The sequence below is a fragment of the Myotis davidii genome, unplaced genomic scaffold (assembly GCF_000327345.1).
Source record: "Myotis davidii unplaced genomic scaffold, ASM32734v1 scaffold54, whole genome shotgun sequence".
NCBI lineage: Eukaryota > Metazoa > Chordata > Mammalia > Chiroptera > Vespertilionidae > Myotis > Myotis davidii.
In genome coordinates, this window is record NW_006287915.1 from 4385538 (window position 1) to 4402080 (window position 16543).

General features: G+C 37.2%; 1 protein-coding gene and 1 pseudogene across 1 annotated transcript in view; one reads left to right on the forward strand and one right to left on the reverse strand.

Moving 5' to 3' along the window:
* Window positions 1-16543, reverse strand: part of TBC1D15 (TBC1 domain family member 15) — a 71027-nt gene that overhangs the window by 19280 nt on the left and 35204 nt on the right. Inside the window, exons 6-11 of the mRNA XM_015561328.1 lie at window positions 13587-13689; window positions 11756-11953; window positions 9120-9248; window positions 8492-8595; window positions 6500-6594; window positions 3623-3743 (exon numbers count right to left, since the gene is read on the reverse strand). Coding sequence (XP_015416814.1) covers window positions 3623-3743; window positions 6500-6594; window positions 8492-8595; window positions 9120-9248; window positions 11756-11953; window positions 13587-13689 — 750 coding nt within the window. The remainder of the gene's footprint in view (window positions 1-3622; window positions 3744-6499; window positions 6595-8491; window positions 8596-9119; window positions 9249-11755; window positions 11954-13586; window positions 13690-16543) is intronic.
* Window positions 10547-11168, forward strand: LOC102755259 (annotated as a pseudogene).

Genomic DNA, 16543 nt, shown 5'->3' on the forward strand with positions numbered 1-16543 from the left:
GCAGCTGGGGGTGACCAAGCTGGCAGGGGGGGCAGTAAGAGGCAACCAGGCCGGCTGGGGGCGGGGGGCAGTAAGGGGTGACCAGGGCAGAAGGGAGGGCAGTTAGGGTCAATCAGGCCAGCACACAGAGGCAGTGAGGGGCAAATCAGGCCAGCGGGGGTTGGGGGCAGTTAGGAGCGACCAGGCAGGCAGGCAGTGAGCAATTATGAGCCAGCAGTCCAGGATCGGGCCTAAACCGTCAGTTGGACATCCGCCAAGGGGTCGGGTCCCAGATTAGAGGGTGCAGGCTGGGCTGAGGGGACACCCCCTGCCTTGAGAAGTGACCAGGACAACGGAGGGCAGGGGGTTGAAGCAGTTGGGGGCAACCAGGTCAGCAGGGGGGGCAGCTGGGGGTGACCAAGCTGGCAGGGGGGGCAGTAAGAGGCAACCAGGCCGGCTGGGGGCGGGGGGCAGTAAGGGGTGACCAGGGCAGAAGGGAGGGCAGTTAGGGTCAATCAGGCCAGCACACAGAGGCAGTGAGGGGCAAATCAGGCCAGCGGGGGTTGGGGGCAGTTAGGAGCGACCAGGCAGGCAGGCAGTGAGCAATTATGAGCCAGCAGTCCAGGATCGGGCCTAAACCGTCAGTTGGACATCCGCCAAGGGGTCGGGTCCGCCTACCTTGGCGGCCTCTGAGCCTGCAGTTTGAACATTGTAACAAACATAGAGCTAAACAAAACCCCAGAAACCAGCTTTCAGGGAGCTGGAATCTCAGAGCTGGAGTTGATACAGAGTTTCGATTAGAACCGAAACAAACCAGATACCGTCTTGCAGGAGTGAAGGCATAAGAGCTGGAGCCTCAGAGCTAAAGCTGGCCCAGAATAAAAAGAAAAAGAAAAAAAAAAGCAGTGGGTAGCTTCAGCCCCAGCCTGAAAACAGCCCTCAGCCCCTCACCCAGACTGGCCAGACACCCCAGTGGTGACCCCCCACCCTGAAGGGTGTGTGACCAGCTGCAAACAGCCATCATCCCCTCATCCAGGCTGGCCAGGCACCCCAGTGGGGACCCCCACCCTGATCCAGGACACCCTTCAGGGCAAACCAGCCGGCCCCCATCCATGCACCAGGCCTCTATTCTATATAGTAAAAGGGTAATATGCCTCCCAGCACTGGGATCAGCGGAGCTGAGAGGCCTCCTGGCACCGGGATCAGCGTGACAGGGGGCAGCGCCCAAACCCCCTGATCGCCCCGCGGCTGTGTGTGTGACAGGGTGCGGCGCCCCAACCCCCTCACCCCACGGGCCCTGCTCTGTGTGTGACGGGGTAGAGCCATAACCTCCCCATCGGCCCTGCCCTGAGTGTGACAGTGGTGGCGCCCTAACCCCCTGATCAGCCCTGCTCTGTGCGTGACAGGGGGCGGTGCGCCAACTCCCATATCGGCCCTACTCTGTGAGTGACGGGGGGAACTCCTCAACCCCCTGATGGGCCCTGCTCTGTGCGTGACAGCGGGGAGCTCCCCAACCCCCTGATGGGACCTGCTCTGTGCGTGACAGGGGGCAGCGCCCCACCCTCCTGATTGGCCCTGCTCTGTGTGTGACAGGGGGTGGCACCACAACCTCCCCATCAACTCTGCCTTGAGTGTGACAGGGGGCGGTGCCCCAACCCCCAATCGGCCCTACCCTGAGCGTGACTGAGGGTGGCATCACAACCTCCCAATCTGCCCTGCTCTGTGCATGACAGGGGGCGGCGCCCCAACTCCCCAGTCGGCCCTGCTCTGAGCCCAACCAGGGGCTGCACCTAAGGATTGGGCCTGCCCTCTGCCACCCGGGAGCAGGCCTAAGCCAGCAGGTCATTATCTCCCAAGGGGTCACAGACTGCGAGAGGGCACAGGCCGGGCTGAGGGAGCTCCCCCTCCCCACCGAGTGCACAAATTTTGTGCACCGGGCCTCTAGTATACATATAAGAAGCCAGGAGGAATTCACATAGATACAAATGGTGAATAAAATGTACCCATAATTCAAGGTTCGTTTGGGTTTAACATACCAAATATCCAATTACCTTCTCCAAAAGATGTTTCTAGCTATATTAAAGTAATCTGGAAAATATCTATTTCTACTATCCTCTACTTGGAATCCCTCTCATGGTAGGTATACTCAGAAATGTCCCATTGCTTAAACTTACTTAAAGCTTGATGCTTAGGAAATTTGTTGGTCCTTTAAAGAAATAGCTCAAGTTCACTTCCCCTTTAATATATTGGTTTCTTAGGTTATATATTCCTTAGCATCTCTTCCCCATGCAATCCCCAACTCTGACCTACAGTACTAGTGTTTTCAACCCATTTTTGAAACTATATTAGACAAGCAGTGCTGATAACTCTATAGGGCATGTAGTCCCTTACCATGAAAAGAAAGTAAAGTTCTACATGCCCCTACAGAGTTATCAGCACTGCTTGTCTATCAAATCAATACATTCTTTAATAAGGGAGAAAGCATATCAAACAAAGGTTCCAAAACTTTCTCACTTCACAGAACCCTTAATATCTCAGTAAATTTTTCCAAGGTATCCCATGGCTCAAAGAAACAACTAACATTTCCATTTATTAAGTAGTTAGACCCAAACAACCTAAGTATTTATGCCCTATGACATTAGCATCTATTGGGCATTACACTACTTCTCAAACCTTGAAATCCAATTAGATACCGCCATCCTCATTCCTGTTCCTAATCTATTTTCACCAGTACTGCTTATCACAGCCAAAACATGGCTTAACAAAGATATAACTTCAGCCCTGGCTGGTGTGGCTCAGTTGGGCATCGTCATATGCACGGAAAGGCTGCTGGTTCAATTCCCAGTCAAGAGTACATGCCTGGGTTGCAGGCTCCATCCCCTGTAGGGGACATGCAGGAGGCAGCCAATTGATGTTTCCCTCTCACAATGATGTTTCTCTCCCTCTCTCTTCTTCTCTCTAAAAATCAATTTTAAAAAATCTTATATATATGTGTAACTCACCAGAAGTAATGTGGTGATCTAATTTGAAATCCTATTTCAGATGGTAGTTAGAGCTGTGTCCTATATATGTCACAGTATTTCCCTGAAAAGTTTAAAATATCCCATGTTGTCCCCATGAGTTTGCTAAGACAATACAGTGCTCCTCAGTGCCCCATTTGGGAGCCATAGCCTTGTAAGTTTCCAGTGCCGTGTAGAACAATCCCTATAAAAATTAGGTCACAGGACTATTACATACATATGTCTAACAGGTTAATAAATTGAAATTCTATTTTCTTTAAATATTTTCTTATTGATTTCAGAAAGGAAGGGAGGAGATAGTTAGAAACAACAATGATGAGAGAGTGTCACTGATCAACCACCCCCCGCATGCCCCATACTGTAGATCGAGCCTGCAACCCAGGCACATGGCCTGACCAGGAATGAAACCCTCATCTCCTGGTTCATAGGCTGATGCTAAACCACTGAGCTATGCCAGTATTAAAAATGCTCAAATCAATACTTGTGAAGAAATAGGGAAGTTATTATACAATAGGGTAGAATCTAACAATAGAAGATGACCAATTTAGGTTCTGTAAGAACATTTTTTAAATGTATTAGATCAATATTCTAAATCTTTTTAAATTAGAATATTAGAGTAGAACTTATGCAAATCAAAATCATACATACAGTAGGTCATCAAAATGTCATGAAGTAAAATCAACCCTGGATTATCTTGGCCTTCATAAAACTTGTTTGTTCGATCTGTTCTGTTAACATCTTTTTCTGAGGAGGAAAATCACATATATGAAACATTTCAAAAAACAGATTTTTATAAAGCTCACATCTTATAAGTACAGGATTATTTTTCTTGCTATTAACTTTACTCTCTCACCAAGCCTTTACTAAATGAAAATAATTAATCAAATTCCATTTCAGGTATGCAATAAAGTAGCATTTTGGAATCATTTTCAAAAATCAGTCTACCTATCCATGAGTATGTTTTTAAATATTTTTATCTAAACACAGAAATCTTTTAATTGAATAATAGACAATATTTCCCATTAATTAAAAGCAACACTAGGTAGTAATTCACATTAGTTAGCAATAAAAATGCCAGTCATGATGCTTGTAATTAGGCAGTATTATTTGAAAACAGTAATGAAAAAAGCTACTATGCTATCAAGCGTAATCAAAGAGATTTGTTTAATTCATATCTGCTTCATTAATTATGAGAAGTAGTATCAGTTTCTTTATCATGTTCCATAATCATCTTCAGGACAAATTATTTCCTTATTCTCATATGTACATTATTCAGACTATATGTTAGTGTAAGCAATTTATTTTAATTTTGAAAAAATGAAAATCCACATTTTACTGGAAATAACTTCATAACATTCAAAAACAGATTTGGAAACATCACAAGAGTATCCCAAGTTATACTGACAATTCAATTCACGAACCTATTAAATGCATCTTGGGAAAGACTTTACAACTAAAAAGAGCATTTCTCTAACCTAAATCCCTCAGTAAATTGGAAATTTTTTAAAACTCAAAATGATAAATGTACTTTATAACCAATTCGGTTTAAAAGCTGTGGAGAAATGGGAGCGTATTATATAACAGAGTAGAATCTAACAATAGAAGATGACCAGTTTAGGTTCTGAAAGAACATTTTTAGAATGTATTAGATCAATATTCTAGCTTTCTGTTATACTACATGAGATTTAATGAAGAAAGCATATATCTATAGAATTGTGAAATAAGAAATAGCAATACAAAAATGCTATAAATGTAAAATTTCATTTAAAATGTCAAAATATTTCAGTCTCACATTACAGTTGATAAAGCGGTACATAATGAGTATTAACTTAAGCACAATTTACACAGCCATAATGCCAATACAGATTATCTGACTTAATAGGTGTTTCAAACACAGTAAAGTCATTTGTACTTTTTCCTCTTGTATATTTCTGCCAAGCAGAATACAAAAAAAAAAAAAATTAAAAAAATATTTCCTAAGGAAAGTATTTCTAGAAACTATTTCTAGAAAGACAATGAGTACTTAAGTTAAAAATAAATCCAACTCTCCGTCCAACTTGATGTAGCTAAAAATTTAAGACTGAAGAACTACTGTACAACTTCTTCTCTCTTCTCAAGCATCCAACACGTTATCTTCTACCACATCCATCATTTCTTCTCTGACCTCATCAGTTTCTATACTCCACCCACCTCACTCCAGCAACCCTAACCTCTCCACTGTACTTCGAACATCAAGACCCTGGGATGGAAACAAGTCTAACACATGTTTCTTTCTGCTTGGATTGCCCTTCACCTGGGTATCTACATAGTTCACCAATCCCTTTTTCAAGTTTCCACTCAAATATCACCTTTTCAAGAAGAGCCGCCTCTGATCACCCAAGTTAAAATAACACAACACATAAAATTCCTAAACATCTTTCCTGCCTTATTTTTCTATTTTAGCACTTATCACTAACATACCACATATGTTGCTTCTTATCTTATTTACTGTCTGTTCTTCCCCACAGGAACAAAAGCTACTTAAAGAATTTTATTTTGTTCCCTGATTTATCCCCATGCCTAGGAGAACCTACTACATAATAGGCACTAAGTAAATACTGAATGAATATGGGAATGTTTAAAATATCGTGATTATCAAAAAAATTCTTGTACAGCTATAGCTATGCATTCCTTCAATAACTTTTCCAACCTGGCCTTTATCATGAGAGTCGCACAACCCAGTATTCACTATTTAAAAATAAATCTAATTCTCTTAATGTAAAATTCTATCATTCATCTCCTTTTTAGGTTAATACTCAATTTGCAAAAATTGACCAAAATTTTTGATCTATCTGGAGTCATTTAATGAAAAAATTAAATATACTCATATTTAGAGGATATCTGGAGGAATATAAACCAAAGCCTATTTAAACACAGTTATCTCTGGATGACTGAAACAAACCAATTTTAATTTTTTCTTTGTTCATCTACAGTTACTAATTTTTCATAATAAACTTTTTAAAATAAGACAATAATTTTAATTCAACAAGCAAGTAAAGTTAAATACTGTTTTTACTAATTCACATTTTGAAATTAAAATATAAAATATATCAGTATTTATAAATATACTAACTTCATATAGCTATTTGAAGAGGAAAAACCAATAGTAAACACTGCCGGGCTGGCTTGGCTCAGTAGTTGAGCGTCGATCTATGAACCAGGAGGTCGCGGTTTGATTCCTGGTCTGCCAACTCAATCCCCAGTGGGGGGGGTGCATGAGGCAGCCGATCAATGATTCTCTCTCATCACTGACGTTTCTATAGCTCTCTCCCTTCCTCCCTGAAATCAAAATATATATTTTTTAATTGATTTAAAGAACAGTAAACACATTCTAATGTACTCTTGAATTCTGATTTCTCTTTTGAGTCCCAATTCTATAACATAAATATTCATTTCTTAAATCTTATCAAGATTTTAATGTAAACCTTTCTCGTGCACTTCCAAAATTAAGAAAAAATTACCAATAAGACTTCTATAATCTCTTAACCTCGAATTTCTCTTCTCTTGTTCCTCGCTGACAGATTTCCACTGTAGTTTCATCCTGAAGTATTCATCACTATAGAAAACAATTTTACACCAAAAACAGCTTACTTTGAACATTTTATTTAAAAATTTTAATTGAGCTTTTCTACAAACATTTTATCAAAGCATTTATAATGCTAGTGAGATGCAAGTTTATAAATGATACTGAAATGTTTAAAGTTATGAAAACAAAGGAAAAATAAAACAACCTTATACATGTCATAAATTTTGCTTAAACTACTAGAATAATTTAGGTATGACTGTAAGGAAACATTTACCTTAATCCCTAATATCATACCTAAAATTATTCCAGTCATTAAGTATTTAACCATGAAAGTTTCTGAGTAATTACAAATACAAATCTACAGACTTTTTAAAATGTGACAAGTTTACCACATAAACTTGTTAATGTAAAAATGTCTTAGAAAAACTGGCAAAAAAAGTTGAAAAGAATTGTTTGAGAGTTTGAATATGCACATAATGATTAGGAGTGAGCTTTAAACTAAAGGCTAGACTGATGAACTAATAATAAGAGTATACCTGGAAAGTTGTTCTGTGTTTCTTTTCAAATCTGAGAGATTATTTAAAAATAGAAACACTCTTCCAAAAAAAAATGAAAGATCAGTTTATGTTACAAGAGCACAGAAAAATTAATGAAAAGTAATTAACCTAAATAGCAAATACACTTTTTTATAAGCTATTTTATAATCTCATAATAAATAACAAAAATAAATCTAGATAAATGAGGTATTTTAAAATCCAAACCTAATTAGTTATTTTTCAAGTATTCAAAATATTTGTACATAACTACAACGAGGTCTGTCTAATAAATGTTTCTGGTTTGAAGTAACTGTGGTATTCATAGTATATTTTTTACTACCACAAAGTTTATAATAAAAGTTCACTATGAAAATGCATACAACCCAATTTTTATGTTATAGTAAAACAGGTGCTGTGGAGAGGGGACATGTAGAAGCAACTGATTTCTCTGGTGAACACAGCCATTCTTTATATGCTCCAAGGCTTTTAACATGATGATACTATTTCCTCATATTACCATGTTCCAATATTGTTCTGTTGCCCACTAGTTGCCATCTTCACACATTCACCTATCACAAGATTCATAAAGGGATCAAATCCCTGCAATATTCCTTGGATATATCTGCCTTCATTTATTTTTTATTTTTATTTTTTTAAAATATATTTTATTGATTTTTTACAGAGAGGAAGGGAGAGAGATAGAGAGCCAGAAACATCGATGAGAGAGAAACATCGATCAGCTGCCTCCTGCACATCTCCCACTGGGGATGTGCCCGCAACCCAGGTACATGCCCTTGACCGGAATCGAACCTGAGACCCTTCAGTCCGCAGGCTGACGCTCCATCCACTGAGCCAAACCGGTTTCGGCTATCTGCCTTCATTTAATTTCAATGATAATTTCGTGTCCATAGTTGTTTTTTTTTACTCAAGAGAGTAAATTTTGCTCATGGTGTCTACTCAGTGAGCTCAACGATACCTCCAAACACAATCTGTGGACTCCCTCATGCTCCTGCACTGGTGGGCATAATTTTTAAATTAAAAGGATAAAAATAAAATGACTTTCTCATATCCTAGTCTACATATCCTAAATAGTCATCTAAAAACCCTTTACTGCCCAGCCAGAGTGGCTCAGTGGTTGAGCATCAACCTATGAACCAGGTCACAGATCAGTCAGGCACATGCCCGAGTCGCAGGCTAGATTCCCAGTAGGGGGCATGCAGGAGGCAGCTGATCAATGATTCTCATAATTGATGTTTCTATCTCTCTCTCCCTGTCCTTCTCTGAAATGAATAAAAACATTTTAAAATAATAATAAATAAAAACCCTTTATTAATTTCTATGGGTGGGTTACCTAAATTTCTTTGATGAACATACAAAAGACAATTACTTACGTTTTTTGTTTTTGTAATTGAGTTCTTTCCTCCTTGGTACTGTCCCAAGGAAAGTAACCCAGAAGAAATTTCCATACTTGCTTCCTCAATGCATGACTGAGTCCCTGAAGAAAACATGCATATTAAACGCATTCGTAAAAAAAGAATGCAGTACTTTAAGTTCACAAAGCTTGCATTTAAATAAACAGTAAGACTAATATTTGAGTTTTATACATAAAAACAGCTTAATTCAGTAAATACTATCTTGTTTTTGACTTTTGGATTCTCATGATATAAACAGCTGCCAGAAAGCTTAATAATGCAGAGAATATACAACAGACTGCATAGCAGACAGTGGGGCTGGTGAGTCTTTCAAAACCAAATCATTACTGGATAACACAACTACCACTGGGGCATATACATGTCTTCTTCACATAACCCATCACATCTGAAATAAGGAAAAATATCGTTCCCTAGGCTTACTGGTATACCACCTGACATCAGGGACATCACAAGCATCTAACTCTGTCCTTCAGCACTTTTAAAGCATCATTCATCAAAAAGGAATTCATTCCCTTCCCCTCCCCCAAAAAAGAAAAAAATCTTGAACACCAGCAGTTTAAAATACAATCCATATTAAAGTATTTACCCCTCGAAATATCATCTGCTTCATATTATCTACATTTAAAATTCTTCCTTCGGAATCAATGTTCTTAGTCCATTCTTCCAGTGATACTGGCTCTCTCCTTTGAACAACAGGTCTTTCTCCCAAATCAATCTAAAATAAGATAATCAATAAAAAGTATACCTTTAACCAGTGAAATGAAATCATGGTAATAGAAACTTAAACTAAAATATGATTACTCAGAAATGTTCTAACATTTTTAATATCTTCCCTTGTTTTCCAATATTTAGTTTATGAACTAAATAGTTAATATTCCATACATTTTTCCTCCTACTAAACATACAAATAATTGGGTTATAAATTCAGGATGGAAAAACATTTGCTATTTTGGGTTTCAATTACGTAAGTGCAGAACAGTTAACATGTAAATTCCTATAAGAGACCCTTCACACTAAATGGTATGCTATATTATTAAAAAAACCGTATTATTCCATTAATCATATTCTAAAATTAGTTTTTCTTCCAAACTAAAATTTGTAGCTCTCAGAACTGATTCATTAGCTCCACTTGGTATTTTCTACAGTTTTTAATTCAATTAACGGATGTTGGTAATTTAAAAATGCCATTTACAATATAAGCCCTTTAATTAAGTACCACAATTTAGATATTTATAATGCTCTAACTATGTGCAGCCTAGCACTGTAGCAAATTCAAAAGTGTTGTTGCGCAGATATGTAAAGATTGGCCATAATTCAGGTCCAAAGTCCATATTATTTTAAAAAGAAAAGATTCCCATGAGAATAAAAACCTTAGAGTAGTAGTGTCTTGACTGGTGCCTCTGGAACAGAATTAGAAGCAATACTCTAGGGCCGTGGTCGGCAAACTGCAGCTCGCGAGCCACATGCAGCTCTTTGGCCCCTTGAGTGTGGCTCTTTCACAAAATACCACAAAATACCACAAAATACCACGTGTGGGCGCGCATGTACAGTGCGATTGAAACTTCGTGGCCCATGCACAGAAGTCAGTATTTTGTGGAAGAGTCACACTCAAGGGGCCAAAAAGCCGCATGTGGCTCACGAGCCACAGTTTGCCGAGCCGCAGTTTTATTAAAAGGTAATCAGGTCACTATTCACTGCTGTCCACTCAATGAAACAAGCAATCTTTTCATTATTATTAAAAGGTAATCAGATCATTCCAGTAAGAGAAAGCAGCTTGCAAAGAGGAATGGAGTCCAAACAGGAAATGGCAAGAAGTCTTTTGAAAACATCATCCATTCTCTAAGGACAAAATTGCTACACCAAATGGGTTTGTCACTTTATAGTACATCTTGTGGCTTCCATGTGGAAGAAATAAAAAGAAAACTTCCACTGTTTCCTGGAGGAATCCAGTGACCTTCAGAAGGAAGACAATGGCATTGGCTTTTCTTCCTATGAACAATCCAAGTACAAGGAATGACTTCTTGGGTGTTAACTTTCTCCTCAGGATTTGATCTGAAAGCAATAAAAGTACTATGAACCCCAGAGGATGGAATGGCCTTATGTGTGTTCATGGAAAGCACCTTAGTAATAAGATTTAAGAAACTTTCTTTAAAAAGTATCCCACTGTATGAACGTTGGGCTTTGGTTGGAGGAGCAGTATTTATTACAGCATGTGAGTTCAGATTAATGACTAGAAAGAGTTAGAGCAGATTTGTTCACAAGGTGATGGGTACAATAAATACTAAATTGAGGCAGAGCTGTCCAGCTGGCTGAAATTATCCACAGTAGATAAGCTCTCAAAGTGTTAAGTGGGGCCCTCAAACTGGATTCAAAACAAGCTTTCAACTTAGGAATGGTCAAAGAGGTCTTGCAGTGTTCAGATGAAACTGAATATACAAAAGGGGCACAAGTGGCTAAAGCAGTTTATGAAAGGGTCACCAGAAGTAATTAGAGCTTTGAAAAAAATCTGCTTCTTTAGGCAAAAAAGTTTTATTTCCAGGAGGCATTATAGACCGAAAGAGATCTTTTAGGAACACTTTGGGGTGGACCCATAAATTTAGAGGCTATTGCTAGGAAAGGAAAATTTTGTAAATAGTTACAACTCTAATGACTCATATGTAGAAAAGTTAAATGATATTAAACATGAATGTCAGAATTACTTTGCAGGGTACTACTAGTATTTGGGTTTGTTTTTAAAAATATTTTGAATACCTAAACTCACTGGCATAGTTTTCAGTATATAATATCCCTTCCCTTTTCTGTAGGGGATAGTTTCCATGATCCCAGTGGATGCCTGAAATCGTGGATAGTACTGAGCTCTATATATACTGTTTCTCCCTCTACTTACATACCAATGATAAAGTTCAATTTATAAATTAGGTGCAGTTAAGAGATTAACAACAATAACTAATAACACAATTATAACAGCAAAGAAAGGTAACAAAAAAAAAAGAGATCCAACATTAATGAACAGAAAGAATATGTAGTAATTGGTGAAGAACAATTTGGTGGCAAGACAAGTGTTAGTTGTTAAATATGTTAGCAGAAAGTTACAAGAAAGGATTATGAGAAAGAGGCAGATAAAACTAAATTTGAGTTTCTATTTATATAGCATTCATACATGTTTAAAAACATTCCTCTGGTTAAAATATAAGAGCTATATTAATATAAATCTCCACTCACTCTTGTGATGACTTCAAATCCCGGTTCTTCTTGTTGATTTATTTTTAAACCTGGAATAGCATCACTAAGAAAATCTGCCATTTCTGAAGGTGGTCGCTGATGTGTAGAGGGATCGCTGCCTCTCAAACTATCAAAAATGTAGTTTGTGACTTTGGAAAATCCTACCATAGTTGCTGTATAAGGATCCTTTTTAATTTTCTATGTAGTAGAAAGAAAAATATTAGCATTAATTCAAATGAAAAATAAAAATACCTCATGACGGGAAATCAGCACTAAAACAGTAGTCTAAGATTATCTTAAAATATTATTTTTTTCGGAGGAGAAAAAATTTAATTTTCTAAGCCAATCTTTTCATTTGGTTAAAATAGTATATTAAATGGGAAATTAATGCTACTGATTGAATTACAGGTAAAAAATGATTTGCAGGCTTCATTCAATCTGCACATCAGAAACTTATGCAGTGCTTACTTTCCATTGGTGAGTGGCCCACAACAGCTTTCTTCTGTCTAGCAGTCCTGCCTTCACAAAAGAACATTATTTCTGAAGCGTGCAGTACCACACTAGCCTAACACAAAATATTTGGTAGCTAAGTTTAAAAGCTCACAATTCTTAAATATTAGCTGATATTTTAATCTAATTATATGATTAGTAAATCATGCCAAGAAAAACAATTCGTTCTGGGGAGTGCTGTGCCTAAAAACAGCAAAAGGTTTTTCTACTGCTAGGGTTACTTCTAAATCCCAAAATGCCTGATTATTCAGTTAGCAAAAATTGTTACTTCTTTAAAGTCAATCTTTATTGATTATTTAATCACAGTAAGAAAATCTGTTCCCTCACTTTTCTTTTTTAATCCTCACATGAGGATACGTTTTAATTGATTTTTAGAGAGGGTAGGGGAGAGAAAAAGAGAAACATTGATGTGAGAAACATTGGTTGGTTGACTCCCCATACCCACCCCAACCAGAGGTCAAACCCACAACCTAGGTATATGCCCTGAAAATCAAACCTGCAACCTTTTGGTGTATGGGATGATGCTCCAATCAACTAAGCCACCCAGCCAGGGCCCTCACGGTTTATTTTAATCAGTGGTTAGCTCTCTTGTCTTCCTTATCTTAACTTCAGAACCAAGAAGAGCTTTGACCGGATAGCTTAGTTGGAAAAAAAAGGGCACATACAAAAATCAACCGATAAATGCATAAATAAGTGTAACAACTAATTGATGTTGCATGCTCTCTCTTTCTCCTTTCCTCTCTCTCTAAAATCAATAAAAAATTAAATTAAATTAAAAAAAAAAAAGAACCAAGAGAATATCCGGGACAGAGTACGCACTCAAACATTTGTTGAGTGAGTGAGTAAATGAATGAACAAACAACCATTTCATTAGATTACATACAAATCTGAGTGAAAAATAAACTAACTTTATTGTATCAAGTGCACATTTTTAGCCAAATGCAAGAATATAATCAAATATTTTAAGAGGAATTAGAACCTACATAAATAGAAAATAAAAATTCAAACCAGATCTTTGCCTAATTTTCTCATTAATGAATTCAAAATAGCTTACACAATGATATTTCACCTAATCAATGAAAGCAATTTCAGAGAAAAAATATAAAGGGAAAAAAATACTTTGAGAGTAACTAAGAACCAAAGAAGCTTCTAACAATATAAAACATACTATTATTTCTATAAAATTACAGCGAACAATTTTATAAAGTTTACAAAGAGACATTTGCCTCATTCTGTGTAACTAAGAAAGTTGAGAGGTAGGGGGTATATAAAATAATGGAGACAGATTAACAGATCAATAATACAGATTTAAGAAACATACTTGTATTAAACCATATGCTGGTTCATCAAGAAGATTTTCAAAAGACTGTGAAAGACTCTTATTCGGACAATTCACAAGAAGTATTCTTTTATCCTGTGGAGCTCTGTAATAAAAAGAAGGGATGTATTGAAAATGCTAGCATAATGCATCAATTACTACCTGAATAACTCTAGTGCAGTTACTTTTCCTTAACAACAACGAAAAACTTAAATGTCTAGTTTTTGAATTGTTTCCCATTAATATAATATTAACAAGTACTTAGAACTACCTTGAGTTCCAAAACTACATGAAATATTAAATTTACGAATATAAAAGGGTTGAAGTATATTTTTCTTCTAAGTAAAACCCAGAGGACTACATTGTAATGAACCCAAATTCCTGTTTAGAATTATAGCAGAAAACCTTAAAAATATATCTTTCTTTATATCATCAAAACTAAAGTAAGACAAAACACACTCTAGGATTCATCAGTATATATACTATATACACTCTAGGGCAGTGGTTCCCAAACTTATTTGGCCTACCGCCCCCTTTCCAGAAAAAATATTACTCAGCGCCCCCTGGAAATTAATTTTTTTTAAATTTTAGTAGCAATTAAACAGGAAGATATATGTATTAATGTTTCTACCTTTTTCGTAAAATATAGTAAAGAAAGGTGTAAATTAGAAACATTGAAGTTTGAAATTATGAAACTATTTATTGAACTCAGAATAGAAAGGTAATACAAAAAAAGTTAAAACAAATGCACCTGTGGCCATCACCGCCCCCCCTGGATCGCTGCAGTGCCCACCAGGAGGCGGTAGCGCCCACTTTGGGAATCACTGCTCTAGGAAAATGTCCCACTATGAAATGGTTTCCAATTTCATTCCACAGCTTGGTAGTATTGCATATAAGATGTTAAAAATATAAGATACAGCCCAGCTGGTGTGGCTAAGTAGTTGAGCATCGACCAATGAACCAGGTTCAATTCCCAGTCAGGGCACATGCCTGACTTGCAGGCTCGATCCCCAGTAGGGGCCGATCAATGATTCCCATCACTGATGTTTCTATCTCTCTCTCCCTCTCCTTTCCTCTCTCTGAAATCAGTAAAACCTATTAAAAAATATAAATGATAGATGAATTATCAGTTAAAGATCATTAATTATGCTAACCGTAATTATTAGCACACAAAAACATATTTAACAAGGTTATATAATGTACAGTTCAGGTAATAATATTTTTTAGTTCTTGCTTATTAAGCTCTGGACACAAGTTTTTCTTTATATTTCTTCAGAGCTACAGAACAAAAAAAATACATTCCAAGTAGACATCTGTCTAATTTCAGGTAATCAGATGAATTACCCACTTTTTTCTATTCAAATAAGTTTGATAACTCAGTAAGTCAACTGTAATGAATCCACAACTTTTATGTTTAAAAATTAAATGTGTTATTTTGCTACTATCTATTTCTAGTTTATCATAAATGTTTGAGATAAGAACTTTAATAACAGTTATCTCTTCTCCATTCTAACATAAAAGAATGCAACAGCAATGCTAAGGGGAATATGAAATCCAAAACAGGATCTTATTCTTACATATTCAGAAACGGCACTCAATCTTCAGAGACAATAGGAGCTTAATAAGCCCATTGGCTTTTTAAAGTAGCTGAGGTTGACTCATTTGCAGTAGAAAAATAATTTTTTTAATGTTCAATTTCCATTAAATACCTTCTTTCTGAGCACCTTTTGGGGTCATGTTTAATATGAAGACCTAGAGTAGAGGTTCTCGCATAGTATTTTTAAATAAAAGATCAACTTTTAAATGTAGCACCAGAACAAGAAACTAATATAGAAACATACTTTTTTCTACCACAGTGCTGCTGTTGCATAGGTTATCATTTTGTTTCTAACAATAACTAAGTCAAATTATTTCTTTAAAATCCAAATAAAAATTGGTCATTAAAATCAAAACTCTGGCTATGCATATAGAAGGGGAACAAAAATACAACCTTCAACTATCTGGACTCAGAGCATTACAGCTACAGATCTAAAACTGTAGTCAGTAAACTGTAGATGGGAAGAAGAAATGATTGCCCAATGAACAAGCAACCACAGATACTTTGTAAAAAGGAAGGATTTCATTCTTTATAGCCAATATTCTGTGATGAGGGGCTGGGGAGAGCTCTAGGAGGAGAGATATAAGAAATTTAAGACTTAGTTGCCCCTAAAAAAAAATCAACAAAACATTTTTAAAGTGCATCAGCCAAAAGACAAGTAGTATATGGTTAGACAATTACAGAGTATTGGCACTCCAGAATATTGCTACATTTCCACAATAATACAAACTCCATGAAGGCAGGGGTCATATCTTTTTTGATTATTGCTCTTTTCAGCTCTTGACCCAGTTCCTCAAAAACAAATTTAAAAAATTAGTTGTTAAATAAAAAAATAGAGGGAGAAAGAACAACACCATTCCCCCGGTTTCGTGTTTCCTAATGGAAATATGCACTTGTTCTAAAGAAATTCTCCTTCACAGGGACACATTTGATTGCTGAAATCAGGAAAAAACAAGGTGCATGTTTGGCAAAATCCCATCCCGGCTCTCTCCTGTTCCTGGATCTGCCTGCGAACAGAGAAAGCAGTTTCTAGTCTGCTCTCATTCACATCATAAGTGATCTGTCCTCTTGAGGGAGACCTGCAGTTGTCTGAAAATGACAAACACTGGGTGCCTTCAAAACTAATTTAGGGTGAATTATTATGATGCTACATATCTAAGCTTCACCGATAATGGTGATATTTTTATCAGCAACTGTCTGATTCTTATATTTACTACTCAGTAATTTACAAATACAGGAAAGAAAACAACAGTTCACTTACAGCCCTCATTAAAATATGACCAGCACAAGTTCAAGCTACACATGCCCTTATAATGTGACTAGAGGCTCCGTGCACAAAATTTATGTGGGGGGGGGGGGGGGC